This window comes from Epinephelus moara, chromosome 13 (assembly GCF_006386435.1).
Source record: "Epinephelus moara isolate mb chromosome 13, YSFRI_EMoa_1.0, whole genome shotgun sequence".
NCBI lineage: Eukaryota > Metazoa > Chordata > Actinopteri > Perciformes > Serranidae > Epinephelus > Epinephelus moara.
In genome coordinates this window covers 24,264,331-24,286,837 of record NC_065518.1, presented here as the reverse complement: position 1 = coordinate 24,286,837, position 22,507 = coordinate 24,264,331, and the positions used below count along the sequence as shown (strand labels likewise).

Genomic DNA, 22,507 nt, shown 5'->3' with positions numbered 1-22,507 from the left:
ATGGGAATATCTGGGTGTAGTTTGTTCCTGTCGTGTTGGGGTGCGTAGAAGCACTCATAAAACTACATTTCCCAAAAGTAAAGAGTACCTGTGACGTCACTATAAGCAAAGAAGGTCACACGCGTGCTTTTGAACTCAGGAGCTGCTACCTGAAAGCCGAGAAAGAACTATGCTGCAGTAAATAGAGACATATCAACTTTATACAGTTACCTAGTACAGTATGGACAACAATTGATGCTAATACGGAAAACATTCACTCGCATAAAAATGTTGCGTTTAAGCAATTAACGAACTGGGGTCAGAAAGAGGTAGCCTAGCCTGTCAGCTAGCATTTCTTCCAAACATTACATCTTCACAGCACTGCAGCTATGTTTAGGAGCCTTGTTAGACTTCAAAGTCAGATTGGGAATATCCTCTCTCCCAGTAAAGTATGCCACAGGAGTCAGCACTTTCCATTTGCTTTGAAATACTCAACAGCTACAGCAGGTAAGATAAATTATCAGTGTGGATAAAACCTCATCCTTTTTGCTGCAGTATTACATTATATAACTTCACCTTGTTGTGCCCGGAGTGTTAACTGATATGCTGTTTTTTGCTGCTTGTAGAGAGAAAAAGATTTTATCAAGATGTCAGTATATCCCAAGGTGAAGGTAAGTGTCAAATGTCACTAGCAACAGATCTAGTATTGCAGTTCTGTGATCAGGAATATTCATTTGGAGTGGGAAAATCTGCCCTCCACTGTGGAAGGTGTCTAGCTTTCTTTGTTGGTAATAAGGCCACAATTAATGTTTTTGATATGAAGATAACATCAGAAGAAGTTGTGCCTTTTTCATACCAGTGCTATTCTTCTGTGTAATTAATATTTCTAGGTGGTGTATATGAGATAAACCTGGACAGACGGAAACTGAAAACCCCTGGAGGGAAGCTGTTCACAGCACCAAATGAAGCACTGGCCATCGCTGTGGCAACCGAGTGGGATGCTCAGAGGGACACACTCAAGTTCTATACCATGCACCTGGTACGGCTTTTGACCGTTATATTGGAAGGGGTTTAAAGCAGAGTTTCTTACCCTTGTATTCAGAGCCAGTTTAGGGTTGCGTGGTATGTTTTAAAACCACTATATTGATATGTTTTTAATGTGTTCGCAATACATTTGGAGCTCCCTCTATGCTGTCAACTATTCCATAAGTGTGCCATGTGCTTATTGACGTGAAATAACAACTTGACAGTCCTTCTTGTGGGAAAGTGGGGAAAACTGAGACCAGAAAACTAGCTGATGGATATATACAAGTATGAGAAGCCCTTACACAGAGATTGACACATGGAGGTTAACTCCAGAACTGATTCACAGAAAAAAAAACTTGCCAGCTGTTGCCTTTGTTTGTTTGTTTGTTTTGTTTCAGTTTTTTTTTCCTCACCACCAGTAAAGGATGTTAAATTAAAAAATGTATCTGACTGAAAGAGTTATGTTTGTACACCCTTCCTGCAGACTACACTGTGCAACACAGCTCTGGACAATCCCACCCAGCGTAACAAGGACCAAATGATCAATGCAGCCCTCAAGTTCCTGGAGACTGATACTGTCTGGTATACTACCCATTCACTTATTATTTATTGTTGCTGTGGATAACAGCAGTAACTTATTCAGTGTATTGTACATGCATATATCCACTTAACATAACACCCCTTTCAATTAAAAATCCATGTTTGTGTAAGACATAAGAAAATCAACACAATGACAACAACAATAGGATGAAAATCAGTGATTATTTGTCACATAATTTTAGAATTGATTTCTGCAGAAAACATGTATTTGGACAAGCTTGTTGATAGAGAGTTTACATGTGATGGTTATTTGCAAACTTTTTTTACATTGTTAAAAGTGAGTTAGTTGAAGGTGTGGCTTTAAATGTTAATTGCGTTTATGTTTTGTGCAGTTACAGAGTAGATGAGCCTCTTGGTTTGGTTGAGCTACAGAAGAATGAGTGGGATCCTGTGCTGCACTGGATTGAAAACAGGTAACTGAAGCATTTGCTTTGGTTATAGTCAAAGCACAATGACTGACATTAAAGCCCCCCAAATGGTGATAGAGCCTGTGTAAATGTAGCTACTGTATCAAACTCGTTGCTAATTGTGTTTATCTTCCCACCACTCAAATACAGATATAATGTCACTATTGGCTCTTCGTCCAGTATTTTGGGTCCTGATATCCCACAGACAACCAAAGACACCTTCCAGCAGCACCTGAACTCTTATAACTTCTGGTCTCTGACAGGTAAAACATCTCCAGACTGATCCAAGATAAGCACTTTTGATATTTGATATGTTTGTTTGGATGTTGTAATAAGATGTAACAGCAGTAGGACAGAGCAATACAGTAATATGGTTTCTCTCGTGTAGGGCTCGAATATGTGATCACCCAGCTTAAGTCTGTTGTGCTGTCGATGGGGCTGATTGACAGACATCTGAGTGTGGAACAGGCTGTGCTGCTCTCCAGACTGGAGGAGGAATACCAGGTAGGAGAGTAGCAGAATGTTTTCCATCATCATCTAGCATATCATTATCCTGTGATAACAGTAAACAAATGAGGTCAAGCTTTGTGGCGTCTATCTTGTGACACAGTTTTGATTTGTGTTTATCATAACCACATTTGCCAGATATCGCGGTACGTTTCTTGATAAGGGAATCTGTGCTTCTTCAGTCAAAAGTTTTCTTTGGCTTTACTGAAGAGCAAAGAAAAAACATGTTGGAAGCCTTATTTTCTGTCACTCTGCCCCCACACTGTTATTGCAAGAATTGCTTCTTTTACTCTTGAAAAACAGCACCCTCTTCTGTTTTCATCATATCCTCCATCTAATCTTACCTGGTAGTACACATTGTACAGTGCATTGTAGAAGCTGACCTTGCTCTTTTGAGTCTTAACTTGTTCACAGAACTTTAACAGATGTACTCAGTTATAGAAATGGTTTTTTAATGTTGTACTGCTGGATGTAGTGCCTTCAGTGTAACAGAAGAAACACACACACTTATCATTCTGTGTTTACCCCTCTGCCATGTTTTTTCTCTCCTGCGCAGATTCAGCGTTGGGGAAACGTGGAGTGGGCCCATGACTACGACATGTATGAGCTGAGGGCAAGAACTGCTGCCGGAGCTCTTTTTGTTCACCTCTCATCTGAGAGTTCAACTGTAAAACGCAAACTTCTGCAGGACTGAGAAGGACAAGCGCAAACATAAAACTCTCAGTGACCACACATGAAACGTGCGAACACCCCAAACAGCTCAGTTTATCCATGTTTCTACATCCATGCAGACAAACACAACACCTCCTGTTTAATACCATTCAGCAGTGACAGCTGCTTTGTCTGCAATCTGTTATAGAGTCATCTCACCCCAGCTAAAAAACATTGACTGTCTTTTTTGCAGTGTTTATACGTGGCAGCTGCCAAGTGTGCCACCCCTAACCGAGTTTCCAGTCGGTTCTCAGTCATCCGTGACATTTTGGACACTGCACATGGTTGCAAGAGAATAGTGACTAATGTTGTTGTGTCTGTTCAGTGGTGGAATTCCATGTTTGCTTCCTCTGTGTGCCACATTTGAATACTGCAAAGTGCATATGCTATCCTAACAGCACAGTATCTATACTAATTGTGCTATGTGTAGTGTTTTGTAAGGGTACAATGCATGAAGAAATATCCATGTGCAGCTGGTGAAACATGCTGCATTCAAATTGTTTTCTGTAATTAAGACTGTCATCATTGAAGTTGTATGTATTTTGGGATTTTTAGTGTGGTAAAAAGGGAAGATTGAATGCTGTACACAGAAAGCAGGACCATCTTGACTGCACAATTATCTACAAAAAGTTTAATTATATTGGAAAACTTGACTGCTTGTATTCAGTAGTAATTTTCATGTACAAAGCTGAAGGTTTAGTTGCTTTCACAGCTGAAATTTAATTAAAAGTGACTCATGTTTGCCTGTGCACTTTCCACCAAGTGCAACCAAAATGTCAGTAAAGTTTTGTGGATTAAAACCCAAACAAGGTAAAACATTTACAGATGTCTGTCCTGATTAAGTACCAGATGTGCATGTTTTATGTCAGCTCATATCAGAATGAGTGCTAAAGTCATAAAATACCCATTGAGTTTATTGATGCAACCTTTGGTACTTTTTATTTACAATCGCCCCACTCTGATGATGGATGTTCCAGCTGTCCAATCACGTTAAAGGTCAGGATTTCTGGCCCAATTACGTTACTGTGTGGGCGGGACTTCGCAGACGTTTCCTCATGTATCATCATCAGCCCATGGACTGACTTGTTTGTTGTCGAGCAAAGATGGAGTTCCTTTTGGGAAATCCTTACAGTACGCCAGTGGGGCATTGCATTGGTATGTAAGCAGATGTTTAGGAAGCGACATCGCGTGGAGATAGATGTTTATGTCTTGAAAATGTTTATACGTTGTGCGGTAGTCATTTTACGGGCTTGCTACCTTTAGCATGCTAACGTCCCTGAATGAGTTTCCTACAGCTGGACCGTTAGCCGCCTAGCTAACTTGTAGTTACGCTAACATCTGTTGTCATTGTGTTATGAATACCGCTAACAAACTAAATGTGTGTTTTCAGTCACTGTCAGTTCATAGGGTAGTGTTAAAAACGTCCACAAATACATTTACATATATTCTAAGAGGTCTCTAACAACGAAGCTAGCTAACAGTTAGCTAGCCACCAGTCATCGTCTTATAATTTGACTGCTGTGTGTCGCTTAGAGGTGTTCACAGGTTAGTTTATTTACTAACTGCTGGTGTCTTTCCAGAGAGAGCCACTGATGGCTCCCTGCAAAGTGAAGACTGGACCCTCAACATGGAAATATGTGACATCATCAATGAAACAGAGGATGGGTGAGTGGCCAGTGGAAATCAATCAGTATCCATATCTGTTATTGATTAAACCTCTTATATGCACTGGCTTAATAATGTTCTCCTTGTTCCTGTGCTGTTCACATAATGTATTGTTGCAGCACCATACACTATTAGAGTCAGCCTTTTATCTGTGTCATACTAAGAGAGGAAGCCTAGCTCTGGCTGTGTTTTATGCAAGGCCTCATTGCTTATCTCATTCCTCCATTAACCTTGTACTGTATGTGTAAACTGGTGTGCTGCGTCCAGGTCTTGTTTGATTAGAGGGTTGTAAACTGCCTTAGGTGGGTCTAGTCTGGTGTGGTTTGCTATATATCAGCAGTCTATAAAAAGAAGTCTGACTCTACCTATTTTCTGCTCTCTGGGGAATGTAAGGGGTGTTGTACGCACACTGCTGTGAGGCTGATTCGATCTGTTAGGTAGTGGTCAAAGAATTCAAAAGTTAATTATTACTACCTCAGGGTTGAACAGCCGTGTTGTGTTGAGATTGTGAAAAGTCAAAGAATCATTGACATGTGCCAGTGCCTGGTATTCAGCCTTTTTGCAGTTGTGTTCATCATCCTGTCAATGCCATTCAAAATGCCCTTTAAAGCCCTCGGTCATTAAGTTCTTGGTAATTGTGTTTGTTCTGCTTTGACTGATGTTCCAATCCATTTAAAAGCTGTGGGCATACTATGCTATGCTATCCTGGTGTGTTTAATGTGTGCTTTTGTCTGTGTGTTTATGTGTGTGTGCAGGCCAAAGGATGCTATTAGAGCAGTGAAGAAGAGGCTGAATGGGAACAGGAACTATAGGGAAGTGATGCTGGCTTTAACGGTGAGTTATAAGAGGGCAATTGGAGGGCAGATACACTGTATTTACACGTTACAGTATTAAAAGCGTTATTCACGTAGTCTAGTTCTCATAATGTGTACATCAGACAAATAAATCACAGATGTAATGAATTGATACTGTGTGTTTTCTCCCACGTAATGTAATATTATATAGAGTTTGCATTCACTGAGAATTTGCAATCCAAAATGTTTTATTTGTGATATGTCTTGGTTGCAAAACTATTCACATGCCTGTAACAGTATTTAACTCACAGTATGCCAGACATTAGCGTATTCTGACAGCAGATTCTCCTATGCATCCATCAGGTTCTAGAGACGTGTGTGAAGAACTGCGGCCACCGTTTTCATGCTTTGGTCACTAGCAGGGACTTTGTTGATGGCGTGCTCGTTAAAATCATCTCCCCTAAAAACAACCCGCCTACAATTGTTCAAGATAAAGTTCTAGCCCTGATTCAGGTAAGCTAACTTTGTTTGTTTGCACCTTATGTAGGTTTGTTGCCTTGTGTTCTCATGTCATTAAGCTTAATAGGTTATTCCCATGACATATAGAGAGTCTGTACATCAGTGTGAGAGAAAACTGGTGTTTCTGATTGAGTTTGTGAGTAAGAGGTGAAGCAGGGTTTGCAGCGTAGATGTTTAGTAAGCTGTGCGTAGGTGTGTAGCAGTCCAAAAGGTGTCCTGTCATCCCCAGGCAGAGCCTCAGGTAAAGTACAGTGTCTCCTGGGCTTCAGCCAGGAGCAGCTCTAGTTACCTGTCACAGCTCGGGTAACGCTGCGAGGCTCATGTGGGCTTCTCTTATTTCCACCAGGGAAACCATGTGGTGTGTGTATGCATACAGTAGCTGTGACGAAGAGGGCCGAATCTAATTGTCTCTTGTTTGTCTCGTCATTAGGAGGGTCAGCTGGGAAAGCGGTGTGGGAAAATTTATCGAACAGCGCTCCCTTTACACAACAGCAAGAGTATTGTTGACATTTCTTTAGGCAAGATGCAAAATACCCAGTCGGGCAGCAGACTGTGGTTGATTTGCGCAGCTCTCTAGCCACCTGTCTCATCTCTCAGGTGTTAATGTGTGTACCTTGGAGTTGATAAAAGAGGGCGTGTGTGCACAGTTGATAGTCCTTACAACCTTTTTAGCATAAAGTATTTCAAAGTTGATATATTACAGCCAAACCCTCAACAGCCTTGGTCAGAGTATCGGTTTTGCGATCTGCTTTATGTTTTTTTACAGACTCACTGTGACAAAAATAAGGGAGCTATTGCGAAAATTAGCTTTTTTGATCAAGCTGGCTGGCAGTTTAAAGTGATTGAGTAGAAGACTTTTGGATAAAGAACACCTTCAAAGCCCTTGTGCACTTGTTTTTTAAAAATGTGTCATGTGTTTGAGCTCTTGTAATGGCCCAGTTTAGCTTTAACCTGCCCACTGATGACAGAGAGAAGCCAAGAGCTTTGTTGTTTGCTGACTGAATGCATTCAAAGCAGACAAACAGAAATAATCAGAGAATAAGCCTCTTTTACTATTCTGACATCCCTTGCTTTGTTTGCTGTGTCAGCCCTCCCTTTACCCATTGTTTTTTTCTGTTCAGTCTCTCCCTCTGTTTCCTTTTAACTCTTTTCTTACTCTGCCTTCTCCAGGCGTGGGCTGATGCATTCAGGAGCAGTCCAGACCTCACAGGCGTGGTCCAAATCTATGAGGAGCTAAAGAGGAAAGGCATCGAGTTCCCCATGTCAGACCTGGAAACCTTGTCCCCTATACACACACCTCAGCGGGTAGGAGGCATCATACTAAGCAGCAAAAGGCCCAATGTCCACCAAAGCATGTTTTTTCCAGCTAAAAAAAACATCAGGCGCTCCTCAGGAAACACCAAGCTGGGAGCGCTTAAGAATGCTTTGGAGGCGTAGCACTTTTCCAGCTTGGTTGCGTCTGGTTGCTATGATATGGAATATCCACGCAAGTAAAAATGTCCGGCAAGGTTGAGTACTTCCTCTGGCCCTTGCTCTGGATGACGGAAAGCTGAAGCACGTAGGGAGAGGACAGACCCACCAGTTTATGTAGGGTCATGAGGTGAAATATATACAAGTATTAAAGTGTGTATATATATATATAGTATATTAACATACTTCTCCTCCATTATTGTTGTTGCTCAGCACATGTACATGTAAGATGAGAGTGTTCGTCTTTGCTGTAGGCTATTCGTCTCGCCCCTCCTGCACTGTGATCGGATGGCTGGCTAAAAAGTGACAGTGACGAGCGCAACCCAAAATTGAATATTTTTGAACTCTTGGCGGTCAGGAAAAAAAAGCCAAACGCACTGTGCTCCAAACAGAATAATGCTCAGTGCCTCGTCATGCTGCTAACGTTTGTAGCACAGTGTAAATATGCAGCAGTCCCATTGCAAAGGATTAAAAGCAAAATATGCCGGCCTCAGGAAAAAACGCTTTAGTGGACATGACCCCTGACTGTCTACAGACGTTTCTGTGTAAAGACCAAGCATAGTGTGATCATCTTCCCAGATAATTTGTAACATAGTGCTGTGTTTATCTCTCTGTTACCTCTAGTTGGCATCTGCTCCAGAGGGCGACTCCACCCTACATAAGTTCAGCACCACTACTCAGCCCACACCACAGGCTGTCCCACCAGCCTACACCAGCCCTCAGGTCCCCAATATTCATGCCTCTGGATCCATCAATCCTACACCTGAACAGGTACATATCAGCAGTACATAGAGGATGGACTCCTACATGTTCAGGTTTCTTCCTTGGTGCCATGCAAATCGAAACGGTATTGAAACGATTTTGACCTGTGCTGCAGCCAGCCACCAGGGTGCGATTGAGATGTTTGGACTTCATTTTTGGGGAGTTGTCATGTCGTCCATCTTTTTAATACAGTCTGTGACTTCAACAGTTTATCATTTACGTATAGCTGATTTTTTAAAAACTGTTTATCCATTACTTTTAGCTATTATTTCAAGCATTTGTTAATTACTTTTAGCTAATGATTTCTAACTGTTTATGCATTACATAAAGCTAATGATTTCACATTTTCTGCTCATTTGTTAACTAATGTCAGTCTTCATGCACTCTCAATTGCTAGATGTGGGGTTACGTGCATGTATTTTGTTATAAAGTTAAAGTTAAGTTAAAGTCCCACTGATTGTCACACACCTGAGTGTGCATTTGACCCATCCCCTGAGGGAGCGGTGAGCAGCAGCAGTGCCGCACTCAGGAATCATGTGGTGATCTAACCTCCCAATTCCAACCCCTGATGCTGAGCGCCAAGCAGGTGATAGTAGACTAATTGTCGATTAATTTAACTCTGTGACACCCAGATTTGCCGGCTGCGCAGCGAGTTGGACATTGTTCGTGGAAACACTAAAGTGATGTCAGAGATGTTGACTGAGATGGTCCCAGGACAGGAGGACGCCTCAGACTATGAGTTATTACAGGCAAGGAACCAGTTTTGTGTGTGTTTGTATGTTTTTCTGCCTGTCAGTGTGTGTATTCTTTCTAAATTGTGTGTGAATGATCGAATGAAAGAAGTAGTATTTTTTTAGTTTATAAAGACATGTATAAAGCATTAAGAAACATGTGTATGTAATGTTAAGATATACTTATGCATGTGTGAGTTTAGGAGCTGAACAGGACTTGTAGAGCCATGCAGCAGAGGATAGTAGAGCTCATCTCCTGTGTTTCCAATGAGTCAGTGACCGAGGAGCTGCTGCATGTCAACGATGACCTCAATAACATTTTCCTACGCTACGAAAGGTTAGAACACACACAGTAAAAACGTATGCACATCCAAACTCATCTTTACCCTGACATTATTGTATGTTTGCACAGATTTGGTTAGGTAAACTTTGAACAAGTTCTTTGTCACTTCTTTCATGTCGTCCTCTCTGTGCCTCAGGTATGAGAGGTTTAGGTCTGGGAGGTCCTCAGCTCAGAGTGTCAACAATGGGGTGAGTCAGCTGCTCGGTGGTTAATCACCAAATGTTTGCATCACACTTAAAGATAGTTGGCTTACCTGTTTGAATCCCCTGAGCTAGCTCTTTCATGTCATGGTGTTTATTTTCTGCTCATATTTTCTCACACTCTTGCAAGGGCGCTTTTCAGTGTCAGCAGTGTGGACTTGCATGCTATATTATCAGTCAGGCTTTACAGTGTCTTCCAAGTGCTGTTATCTGTCATTTACCTATCAGTGATTTACCAGATGTACGTGCCTAATTAAATGGAAACCCAACAAAGACACAAATACATTTACTTGCATTATTAAATGCAATGCAATATCTGTATTTACATTTTTGTCATTCATTTGAAATATTCTGTCTTCCATTGTTTTTCTGCAATACAGTACAGTCGGAGCAGGCCTGTTGAGTTTTAGTCCTGTCCAGTAGGGGGAAACATTGACTGTGATAATACAGTAGTCAATGCAAATCAAAGTCATTGCATTTGGGGAAACACTGGGAATGAGCTGATTGTATTTAGCGATTCACTTGTGCCCATGCCAGAATTGAACACAATCAACAGTCCAGTCACAGCGTTGCAGCGGTGGTATATGCCAAAAGGGTACTTTGGGATTCATCAGCCAAAAGACCTGAATGCATTGTTGCACGCAGCATCGAGTAGATGTCATTGTTTTATTTCACCACTGTTTGTCTGTTTTTACTTTTATCTGTCTAATACATTTCTGCCCTTTTTCAAATCTGTCTGCCAAAAAAGAGCTAACATGTCCAAATTTTATGAAGCAACACATCAGTTTACTGCCGCTCCCTTAACAGATCCATGTACTGTCTATCACATTTCTGCAACTGCTCACAGTAGATGTCTCTCTTGCTTCATGCCTTTTGTGAGCTTTCTGTTGTTTCCATCAAATACTGATTCCTGTTTTTTCTAGTTCCACACCAAAATGTAGGCGCACCAAAACCATTGCCAGGAATCTGACAAAAAGCATGAGGCAAAGATACTCTGTCGGAACATACGTGCCTCTCCATTGGGTTTCCAGTTCATCAGGCATGCTATATCTTCCATAGTTACCATGCCATTACATTGTGTCCCTGCACTGGCATGTTAATGGTATTCACTGTCTCTTCCTTTCTGTTCTTTTCTGTTCTTCTGTTTCTGTGGCTAGCTGAGACAGGCAAGTATGAAAATATTGTCAACCTTCCTAAGTGGCCAGTGTCACCCCACAGCAACTGTTGAAACATGGCTAAATAATATGGGCCCTGCCTCCACCTGTATCTGTCACCCCCATATGGCATGTTTTCACTATGCAGCCCCCGACAGCCAATGATAAGACGAACCTGAAAGTAGACTGACAGTGACACAGGATTTAAGACGGCACTAAAATGAAAATGTCCCTAAAATCACTGTCATGTTGTGTTTGCATCATCTCAAACAAAATGGTCTTAATATATTAACTCCTCCAGAGCCCAAAGATTGAATCTTCCCTTCTCCCTCCCTGTATTTCTACCTTCTTAAGGGGATTGTTTTGTATTTATAGATAACAGCACTTTTATAGTTATTGAAAACACTGTCACAGATTTGTTGACAACAAATTAAAAACTTAAATATGTTTCTAATGTCAAACAATATTCTCTGGACCCCCTTAAGAAACACTTTTTTCAGAAAAAATCTTAATTTCCTGCTGTCCTCAGTTACAGACATTTTCATGCTCTCCTGAAGCTAACCAACATGTTTTCCAAAATTGTACTTATTTTTATCATCCACCAAGCCCTCATTGTTATTTTATTTATTTATTTATGGACCACACATATTTCTTTGTGTTATTTTTTTTTTCTAGACACAGTCAAGGAACTCCTGTATAACCCTGCCTTTGTTTTAGCCTTCCACACAAGGATTTGTTTTGCTGCTCATGAGCCAGAAACCTTAAATCCCTCTCTCAGCTTCAACATTAAACAAGAACTATAGTGTCTCTCATCAACTCTTTTTCAACAGGTCCTGAGTGAGGCCACAGAGGACAACCTCATAGACCTCGGCCCAGGCTCCCCAGCGGTGGTCAGCAACATGCCGAACGCAGCCCCAACCAGCTTGCCTCCCACCATCACAGCCCCAGCAGGAAGGCCCTCCTCCCCGGCCACCTTGGCATCCCGCTTGGCTGGCCTTGGTATGTACACCTTACCTCAGACTTTAGCCAAGCACTTACAAAACAGATAACTGTTCTTCTACTGGTACTGCAAATGTCTGCAATTGCAGTTTTCGAAAAATTATACTTGAAATACTAATACTAATATTGTATGTTTTCTAACAAATGCAGTAGAGTTGGTTGTTTCTGAACATATTTCATTGATTTGACTGAATCACACAAACATGAGGTTCTTTGCTAAATTAGCCTGCTGGCTAGTCAGGTACGTATTAAAAGAGCCAAACTGGGTTTCGTCATGCTAGAACAGTTTTGAAAGAGAGATTACACCTAAAGATAAGTCAGTTTAAAAGGTAGAATTGTTGACATTTACTTACATTACTGAATTAAAGGAACAGTTGAACATTTTAGGAACTACACATATTTCTCTTTCTTGAAGAGAGTTAAGCTAAGTTCACACCACAAGAATTTCAAAGTTGTCAGATCGCTGTACTGTTGATACTACACAACTTACTGTCTCGTAATCAGGGGTCTTGAAGTCATTGTGGTTTTCACACTACATGACTACATGGCCGGGAACGGGGTCACACACAGTACAGGACCTTTCACCAAGAGTATATCCACGTGATGCGTGAGTCAACTAGGGCTGCCACTAACGATTATTTTCATTGTCGACTAATCTGTCGATTATTTCTTCGATTAGTCGACTAATCATTTCATCGAAAAATGTGTTAAAATGTTGAAAAATGTCGGTCTGTCTCGCCCAAACCCCAAAATTACGTCATCTAATGTCTTGTTTCGTACTCACGCCAAAGGGTTTTAGTTCACTGTCACAGGAGAGTGTGTAAAGCTGCCAATATCTGAACGTAAGAGGCCGCAGTAAGAGTATTTTGGGGTACTTTTATAGTACTTTTCTATGAAAAATGACTCAAATCGATTAGTCGACTACTAAAATAGTCACCGATTATTTTAATAGTCGATTAGTCATCGATTAGTCGACTAATCGTGGCAGCCCTAGAGTCAACCCCAAACCCAGAGTCGAGAAGATAAAGAAAAGTTAAAAAGTGACAAAGCAGCATTTAGAAACATTGTGTGCAATAGTCCACCTTCCACCTTTACTTCCCCTCTTCCCCAGAGCTCAAGCTCTGATTTGTTACTGCTGAGCCAATGGTTATTAGCCTCTGATCTGGGGCTTTTGCCGGGGAGCTCCAAAAGCTGTTGGCAAGTGGAATATCAGGTCTAAAGTTGTGTAGTGTGAACTGGGCATAAGATGATCAATTAAACTCATGTTTTTGTGTTAACAACAGAGCCAAAGTTGAGAGTCTGTTAGATGAGCTGAGCATAAAGCCTGGAATTAGGGTGGAAAGGCTAGTCTGGGTGTGTCCAAAGTGCAAAGCTGTGCCTAGTCCTGGTGTCATGGTGAGGTTCCTGGGCAACCAGCAGAGATATCAGAAAGCTGCTGCTTCACCTTGCCAAGAAATAGTTCCCGCTCTTATCTCCCTGTAAGATCACATTAATAGATTACAAAATGCAACCTGGTAATTGCTAAGCTTTAGAGGTGTTAGTTGCCATACTTTTTTTTAACTTTGCACAGAGTCTAGCTAGTTGTTTTCCCTTTGCTTTCAGTCTTTATGTTAAGCTAAAGAACTCCAGCTCTAGCTCCATAGTTAGTGCACAGATATCAGAGTGGCACTAAGCTTTATGGCAAGAAAGTGAACCAATATAATTTTGTAAAAAGTTGAAATGTTTCTTTCATCACCGCCTCGTGCATCACTACAAATTGTTGTAGACTTACAGTAAATTAGCTGATTCTGCATTTATTCTTTATTTAGCAGCAGCAGTCGTTGCTAGAGGAAGCCTCTGCAGAAAATATTTTAAAGACAGTCATGATTCTATTGGCTTTGTAGTTTTTGTTGTGGAATTCTGTTTTATGCTGTAGACAGTCAAGTGTATTTTTTTACCTCCAGACATGGGCGCTGACAGTGTGAGCAGCACCTTGAGCTCTCTGCCTACCTGTAAACCTGCTCCTGGCCAGGACGACTTTGATGTGTTTGCTCAGACCAGGACTGGAGCACTGCCTGAACCACGCAAGACGTAAGAATGCCTAAGAAATTTATGGTTGATTCAATTCTACATTTTTTTATGTATTCTGTTTTTAGATGCTGAGTGTTAATTAAGTTTGTTGTTGCAGATCCCTCTGTGATTTTGAGAACATTTAATTGATTGTCAGAATTGTTGCAAATTAATTTTCTGTTGATCAATTAATCATTTCAGCTCAAGTCATATTTTTAATTACAAACAATTAGGCAAAACAAGATTCTAAAAGCCCATTTCCACCTCTTGTCTCAGCACTACAGCAGAAGGCAGCAATGCCTCCGACGGCCATCCTCCCACTCTGGATGTCCAACAGCCGACTGCAGGAGCGGTGAGTCTCAGTGACACACAGGCTTTTATGTGCAGTGTGGGCTTTAATTTTCAGTGTTCTCATCACCAGTCAAAAAACATTTGGACTGTGTGTTTGTATGTGCGCCTTGTAGCCGTAGCAGACGTTAGCCTCATGCTTTAACTTGTGCTGCTGGATGCTACTAATTGCTCAGTTAGTTCACAAATAAAGAAAAGTTTAAACTCATCTTGAAAATTTAGTTTTCGGCTTTTTGTATGTCTAACCGAGCCTGCAGTTTTAACAGCAGTATCTAGATTATACAGGCTTCACTTCCTGTTGTTTCTTTTTTTGTTTGTTTGTACTGCGTGGCTCTTAACAAGTCTCCAGTGGGTTTAATTTATTAATAAAATTAATAATTTATTTATTATTTCTTAAGTGCTACCCATTCACGGCTGTTGTCTGTCATCCATTACTAACAAGACTGACAAAGATTTTGTCTTATCTCCAGTTGTAGTGTGTGCGGCATTGTTTAATGCTTTTATGTCCAAGTGACTGACTAATGCTTTAGAGTCTGACAACTCCACCCAAACCTGCTTGGTGTGCACTGTGGGTTGTTGTTTGTGTAAAGTGGTAAAATTAAATGATAAACCTCGTGGTCACAGCCTAAAACGACCAGCTGTGCCATCAGATATGCTGCTTTTTTCATCTTCACCAGCTTGTCGTGTCTTGTGCTCAGGGTTTTGTTATGTGAAAGTGGATTCTCTTGCACCTCAGCATGACTCCTTGTCATCATCACTGTGTGTGATGTGTCACACCATCCACAAACATTTATCTCCATTCCATTTCTTCTTTTTTTTTCCTCACAAAGTGCTTAAGTTGAATTTAAGTTAACACTGAAGTTCATTTAAGTCATATTTTCTGTTGTGTTTGGGGTGGGATTTTTTTTTTCTGTTGTGGCATTGCTGCCTCCCCTGGCCACCTGTGTCGGTCTTGATGCTGCCCCGTAGGGTGTCGGAGGCCAGTCCTCTGTTATGGATGACATAGAGGAGTGGCTGTGTACCGATGTGGTGAGCCCATCATGATTTTTATTTCTGCCTGCAGTTCTCTCTCCCTCTCTCTTTCCTTTTTACACGCTGTGTTACTCCCTTATCTCATTTTCAAGGTCTTTTTAATGCCACAAAGTAACACATGTCTCTTACATTACTTTTCCTCACTTTCTTACCAATCACACATTTATATCCTATTTCACTTTAAGTTACTAACGGTGTGTTGTGGGGACAGACTGACATGACAGAGTTGTGTAAAATGAGCATGAGGTTTTGAATGCAGATAGGTGTCATTGGTACAGCATGACATCTTGCTTTCCCACCACTGATGGACACATTATGAAAGTGTCTATGAAGTGGTTATAGTCTGACACACACATCTCAATGGACATTCTTGATTGTGAATGTGTTCATCCGGTTTCAGCTCTGACAACAAGGGACAAAGTTTCTTCTACTGTGTAACATTTTAGTTGTAGTTGTGCATTTGTGTAACTTTGATCAAATCAAAGTTTTTGTTGCCTAACCTCAACCTAATCTTAACAAAAATGTGCAACTCGCTTAACCTTATCGAACCTTTTGATGGGACAAAAGGGAAGAAAGCATAGACTGTATAAAAGAAGTGGGCGTAGCCACTTTGACATCATGGTTGGGTTTGCAGATTTACGTTTTGAAGCCCCAAGTTTGAGATTTTAGCCATCGCCATCTTGGATTTTTTTGGAGCTATAAGTGACCATATCCAAATGAGAGGGTGGAGCTGGGGAGGATACGCATTGCTATGCCTCTATCTTGATTGACAGGTTGCTGTGGTAGCGACTTGTCAATCAGTCGGACCATAAGTGGGAACATAATTTACAAAATGAACATCATGCTATATTGAATAGGACTTGAAACCTGTGATTTTGACTAGACATTCATTAGGAAAATGTTTCCTGAGGTAATAAAGTAAGTGAGACGTATGGCTATTTTCCCATAGACTTCTTTTTGCAGCCAGTGGAGTCGTCACCTGCTGGCAATTTGAAAGAATGCAGCTGAAAGGCACTGGCCACGTTAGCACTTTTCACACAGAGGTTGCGCTATAGGGCAGCTACAAGTCCCTTCTTTATGCTGCCTTTGCATTTTTACACAGAACCAAACACAGCGGCATCATTCTGCTTCAGTGTGTGATTATAGACAGCATGCTGGCATCGTGGAATCAAAAGAGACGTCACAGGCATGTAACACAGTGTCTTGTGTGACATAAAGCAAATGCTTTGGTAGCACATTATAAACAATTCAGTGGCATTAACATTCTTGTTATATGGTGACTGATCTCGTCCTCTGTTTGGAGGGAAAGGAGCTCCCAAATCTCATCATTTTCCCAATTTGCACACAATTACGGCTGCTGTTCTTCTTCTCTGAGTTAGCCGCTAACTGCTAACAGCTACTTTTAAAATCTCCCATGGGGGGTGGCATGCATAACACATCATTAAAATGTCACACCATCCTGCCCATGGTCCCATCCTACCAGCTGTCCTTTTAATTTAGTCACCATTTCGGCACTGTTACTACCTCCTGTGGTGGCTTAAATGTGAGACCACTCCATCCCCCAATTCTGCAGTTGTACCTTATGTACAGCACGGGGAGGAGGCATACCGGCACGATATCCCATTCATAAGCAGGCAGTGTGAAAGGGCTATTGGTTTAACATATAATTTTGTTTTTGTGGTGCAGAATGAATGATAAAGTATTACAAAAGGTCATGCTCATTTTACACACATTTATGAGATTGTTTTGGATTATGGGGTGATAATATCCAGCTGTTTTAGGTGGAAAACAAATGGTGGAAATTTTGGTATTCATTGTATTTTCTATAAACGGGCATCAGTGGAAAATGTATTGCAATTATTTTGACACTTTTGGGTGAGAGGATGAAAGGTAAGTGGCTCCTTGTTATGTTATAAACCTGTTGAGTGAGTGTGTAAAGAAACACTTCACTACATGATTTGTGGTGATTTGGGGCGCATGCATAGGATCAGAACTTTACCTGGTTTGCAGCATGTGTGTGGGAACATAATTTTGCTGACGGGTGCTGCGCAGTACAAATGTGGGTGCATGACTATGTATGTGAATGCGCTTACACGGGAGCTACAGGAAAACTGCTCAGACGTAGTTACATGCCGGTTCTTATTAGTTATTTAGTCTTATTAGCTGTTAGTCCAAAGAATGTGAGCTTTTTTATCTCAGACACAGTTTCTCTCTAAACTGCATGTGCCAAATTTTCTTATATTTTATTTTGAGTGGTGTTGAACTATCTAGTTTGCTCTTTGGTGAAGCCACTCCTGTGCCCTGCGCAAATCAAACATCCATTCATCATCTGCTCCATCATTAGCTTCAACAGAACTCCATTCCAATGGTACCATGCCTTAAAAGCAGCCAAAGCTGTCCTGGCAATTTTCTGGTCTTTCTCAGTCTGTTCAGCCTGTCTGCATCATTCATTAGCTCCCACTACAGCAAATCTCTCGCCAAGTTTTGCTGACCTGGCCCCTGCACTTTGACCTACATCAGATCGGAGGAATAAGTTAAAATCGCACATTTTCAACGTTGTTTTTTCATATATTGTCTGACAGAAACCTTATTGTTTGCTGTTCAAAATTTAAACAAATGTTCAAGTAGCCCGTTAGATATGGTAAAATAGCTAAATATTTACAGTCTGTGTGGCTCCACCTATTGCTGCAGCACCCTCAGCACCCACCGTCCCACGCCCATGGTTTGCAGTGGATTAGGTCTAGCACAGTCAACTCCCAGGTGTGACATTGTTCTTTTTCTTTTTCACCAGAAAGGAGATGAAGGTGAAGAAGGCGTGACAAGTGAGGGTAGGACATCATTAATCTCCTTTGTTCTAATTTTTGCTTGAGTAGATATCCTCTTTTGTTACCAGCTACATTTGAATCTCATCACATTCTTCTCCTTTTTGTTTTCTCCCTCTGATCCGATGCTGCCAGAGTTCGACAAGTTCCTCGAAGAGAGAGCCAAAGCTGCAGAGATGGTCCCCAGCCTACCGTCGCCCCCGAGCGGTGAGCCGGGAGCGGCGCCGGGAACCCCCAGCCGCAAGAAGCCAGACAGGCCGGAGGACGCTTTGTTCGCCGTGTAGACCTTCCACCTATTTCCTCTGACCCCCAGCTCAAGACCCCGACCAGCCGAGCAGCATCACCTGAGAACAGACTGACCCGACACTAAAACACACCCACCTCCACTCTGATTCAACACTATTCAGACACACTACAGAGATTTGTACATGCTCTCCTTATAAAAAAGGGAATTATTCATGTTCTCCGTTAATTTCTCACAAGAAAGGGAAAACCAAACGAACGGCCTATTTTTGATATGCCACCAGACGATGGATCTCACCCACATCATGCCTGGTGTCAGAGACTATGAGGCAGCCTGCTTTTTCCTTCCTCTTAATGTGTGAAGAATCTCCCTCCGCCTGTTATGGACTGCAGAGCTTCATGTTGCAGCTAATCCTAAAATAGAGTTTTATAAAAGAGAGTCCTGCTGTGCTTGTCATTAGTAGGAAATCAATTTCTTACCCAAAGCCCTAAAAGCATGCATTAACACCAAACATGATCAGTTAAGTTTTTATAATTAAAGAGCCCCAACAGAAACACTATGGTTGTGATTACAGAAACGCCCGTTGCAGGCAGTACTGAGCAGACCTACGACGATACTGTTTTGGTGTTTGTATCAGTCCCTTTGCAAGTCAGTGCGAGTTGAACTGTAAATCTGTAAATGACAGATGTCGAGTTTATTAGTCGTGTGTATATTTAAGCTACAGATGTATGAAAGAGATGTTGATTTAATGTAGATTTTTTTGAAAAGGGTTTATCTTCCAGCTGCTCTGACGAAAAGGGATGTACCTCACTGGGGTCAGCTTTTTGACAAGAAAAGGGAATGGTATACATCTGATAATCTACAGAAACTATAATGTAACAGGAAGAAAGAGAAGAAGATGGGAATGTAGTTTTTGTAATTGGCACAATTGCGCACCACACCAACAAATGTGTCCTTTTTATCGTCCACTTATGCTGCGTTCACATGGAATCAGGCAGACAGTAGACAGCACACCGGATATTGTGTTTAGTGGATGAGAACGGGCAGAGAATTGTGGGTAACAGTCAATGGCAGAGTCAAAATATTTTAACTGTTTGACGTCCTCCACAACGGAACTTAAAGCTGAATTTTATGTAGCTCCCTCACACGGGGAGAAAACACAGGCAATCTTGACAATTAGTGGACATTACTAGAATAATTATATAAGATAATAAACACCGGGCTATGGGTTATGAAATTAAAAAAAGTTTTTTTTTTTGGGCTATTATTTAGAATATGTTCATAAAAATACCAAAACATTTCTCACATTTCACAAAATATGTTCCTTTTCTTCCTAATTTAAAATCTAGTGTTGAAACAATTGAAGGGACATGATGGCAATCAACATTAGTTCATTGAGTTACCACATATGCTGTGCTTTAGGCAAGGTTGCAAAACCATGTCCAGACATGCCCGTAAAACAAATGTTAATTTAACAAGAAATTAATTCAGTGTAAGTTTTCAAAATTATGATCTAAACACACGTTAAAATGTACTGACTTCCCCCAAAAAGGGGCGCAGCCTTGACGTTTTGCTAAGTACCCGTATGTGCCGGTGTGGTCTGTTGGCGAATGCATCCAGTAGTTTAACTTGCGAGTAAAGTTAGCATAAATGCTAGCAGAATGCTAATGTGCAAATGCCTGGGAAGTGCGTGTTTAATAATGTGTGGCTGAACTGCTATAGAGGCTCACTTATTTTAAACTACTTAAGTAAAGTTATGGAAATGGGTTAAAATATTATGTAAAAGTTATGGAAAACTTTTGAAAAGTCGTGAAAAAATGTGAGGGAACCCTGGAAACATGAAACAATTTTATATCTTCTTCCATTCACAGTTGGAATATGTTTTACAGACTGTTTTGTTTGTTGTCCCTGTGCCGTCCAGAAGGTGTTGTCCATCTGCCTGATTGCGTGTGAACGCAGCATTAGTCACACGTACACTTCTCTTTGACAAATGTAACCACAGTTGTTGGTATTGAGATTATATTGCTGAGATTTTATTTGCCTAAAGCTGCTGTCAGAATTTTCGCAGGTCGTTAAATCCCATCTGCTGAAGAGCTAATTATTCTCATTCATGTAAACATCTTTGTACTCACTGGGAGTGGTTAATGTTATTTTGAGCAGAGTCCCAGTCACAGTTGGTCTTACTGGTAGCTGATGAGACACATGCTGGTGAGGTTTTACTCATTGACTGTTGGTTTTAACTTTTTTTTTTTTTTTTTTTTGAGTAGATTGTGCTGTATGATTTCTGTTTTTAAAAGCTGAGTTTAGAGGACCAAACTTGCGCTCTCTTCTGGCTGTAGTATTTGGGTTGTCCTCACATAATCCGGTCCTTTAGTCGTCTCAGAATCCACAGCTTAATATCCAGGGATGTAATGAGAATCTAATATCACACTACAAAAAGCTGTTTGCACATTATTATTATTTTGTCGTGCGTTCTCTCCGTTATTTCCTTACGCTGACATCTTAAAAGGCTCTGACCTTTTCCAACATGACATTTGTTTTCAGAAATGAGCCGGCTGCAGACAGAGTGCTACAAATGAGACGTTTTTTTTTTTCCCTCCCTCTTCTGACAATAATAAATGCAACATGTTACACAATCACGACAAGCTTAAAACAAGCGTGCACTTTGACAGTCGCGTTACCTTTCGACCTCTTACTGTAAATTAACACGTAACCAGATGTAATTAATGAGAGTTGTTTGGGGAATATTTGAGCAGAGGTGTAGAGATAATTTATTCAGCACTATTTTTTGTCTTCAGATCAGTATTTTAAATCATTTTATTGTACAAAAAAATGTTAAGGGACAGAATGAGGGATTGGTTTGAGTGTTTTTGTTAATGGAGTTCAGATTTTCCTTTTTATACATTGCTGCTGGCTAATGTATCTTGTGTGTCATTGTTAGTTTATTGGTTCTGTGGATATTCTTGTTGGTTCAATGTGTCCATACGGTAACAAAAAAGAATATGGACATAGTTAATAAGGGCAGTCCATAGCTGTATGAGAATCACACCAGTTCTATTTATCTCATGAAGGATACATATTTTTACTAGCTTCACTCTGACTGACAAAACAGACATGATTAACTTACTTTGGACACTTTCGACAAAGCATCAACATTGCACATTTTTGAAAGGGAAACCTCCTTTCTTTGTTTTAGTGTTCAGCGTGTGTGTGTGTGTGTCATCTGTTCTGTAACGCAGACGTTTTATCTCAGTTGAAAAAAAAAAGAAGCCTCCAAATGTGTGTTTTAAAGAATACATGTTGTTACTATCCCGTTTGATACCGCCCAGGATCAACCTGGTTTATATCAGTGTGAGCTCTGTCAGTGATTTGTAACCGAATCTCAGCATACCTACAGTGAGACTTCGCCGGAGTCATCTCAGACCTGTTTTGCAGAGGAACAATCCGTTTCTTTGTGCATCGCTGGATAATATGAAAAGAGATGCTGATAAGGGAGGCTGTGCTGTGTGACTGCTACTTTCCTGAGTTGCCTCATCTCTCATTTCTCTTTGTGTTGTTTGACTTATGCATGAACTCTAATAAAACATTAGCAGTGTGTCCACATCCTTGTCGTTATTTTGTCAAGAGTTCCTACAGTTATTCTCTGCCAGCACCAGCACCACTCCACTCCAGCCCTCTCCTTGGCATACCACCCTCCGCCTGGCTCCCTCTTCAGATGGTAATAGCTGGAGCTGACCTGCAGTAAACCCTCTCCGGAGGCCCATGGGCCCCACACCAGGGGCTTCCCCATTGGTCGTCTGGAATCGCCTCATCCCACAACATGGCCCCTCACATTCAGCCTCAGTCGCTGGAGCGTTTTCCCGGTCAAAAAGAAAAAGAGGGGCGTGTGTTGGACAGTAGACTGGAATACACCAGCGTACAGGAGTCCTGTTTGACTCAACATGTGCTGTTTTTAAATGAGACCTCACCGTCTCTTTAAAGTCGTGTTGCACTAAAGAGCTGGTGGATTTCTCTTGAAGAGGTAAATGGATGCTTTTATATATTTAAGGTAATCACGGAAGGAAAAATATTTAAAAATTTTAGAAGTGTGTTCTGTTTTTTTAGGATAAAAATATATTCAAACGTGATTTGGAGAACAAATCTTG

General features: G+C 41.0%; 2 protein-coding genes across 4 annotated transcripts; both read left to right on the top strand.

Moving 5' to 3' along the window:
• The first annotated feature begins 116 nt into the window (after positions 1–116).
• Positions 117–4,049, top strand: atpaf2 (ATP synthase mitochondrial F1 complex assembly factor 2). Its single transcript, XM_050060486.1, has 8 exons — positions 117–486; positions 606–650; positions 870–1,018; positions 1,490–1,587; positions 1,938–2,018; positions 2,163–2,275; positions 2,401–2,516; positions 3,076–4,049. The coding sequence occupies exons 1-8, from the start codon at positions 369–371 to the stop codon at positions 3,211–3,213; spliced, it is 858 nt and encodes a 285-aa protein (XP_049916443.1). The 5' UTR covers positions 117–368; the 3' UTR covers positions 3,214–4,049.
• Positions 4,050–4,263: 214 nt separating this feature from the next.
• tom1l2 (target of myb1 like 2 membrane trafficking protein) lies at positions 4,264–21,963 on the top strand. 3 transcript variants are annotated; one of them, XM_050060479.1, is made up of 15 exons: positions 4,264–4,385; positions 4,811–4,895; positions 5,651–5,729; positions 6,053–6,202; positions 7,379–7,513; positions 8,303–8,449; positions 9,073–9,189; positions 9,375–9,508; positions 9,651–9,702; positions 11,699–11,867; positions 13,811–13,937; positions 14,193–14,268; positions 15,234–15,293; positions 18,088–18,124; positions 18,254–21,963. In XM_050060479.1, the coding sequence occupies exons 1-15, from the start codon at positions 4,334–4,336 to the stop codon at positions 18,400–18,402; spliced, it is 1,569 nt and encodes a 522-aa protein (XP_049916436.1). In that variant the 5' UTR covers positions 4,264–4,333; the 3' UTR covers positions 18,403–21,963. The 3 variants fall into 3 exon arrangements, with proteins under 3 accessions (XP_049916436.1, XP_049916435.1, XP_049916437.1); XM_050060478.1 differs by having other exon boundaries at positions 11,672–11,867; XM_050060480.1 differs by lacking the exon at positions 15,234–15,293 and having other exon boundaries at positions 11,672–11,867.
• Positions 21,964–22,507: the final 544 nt, after the last annotated feature.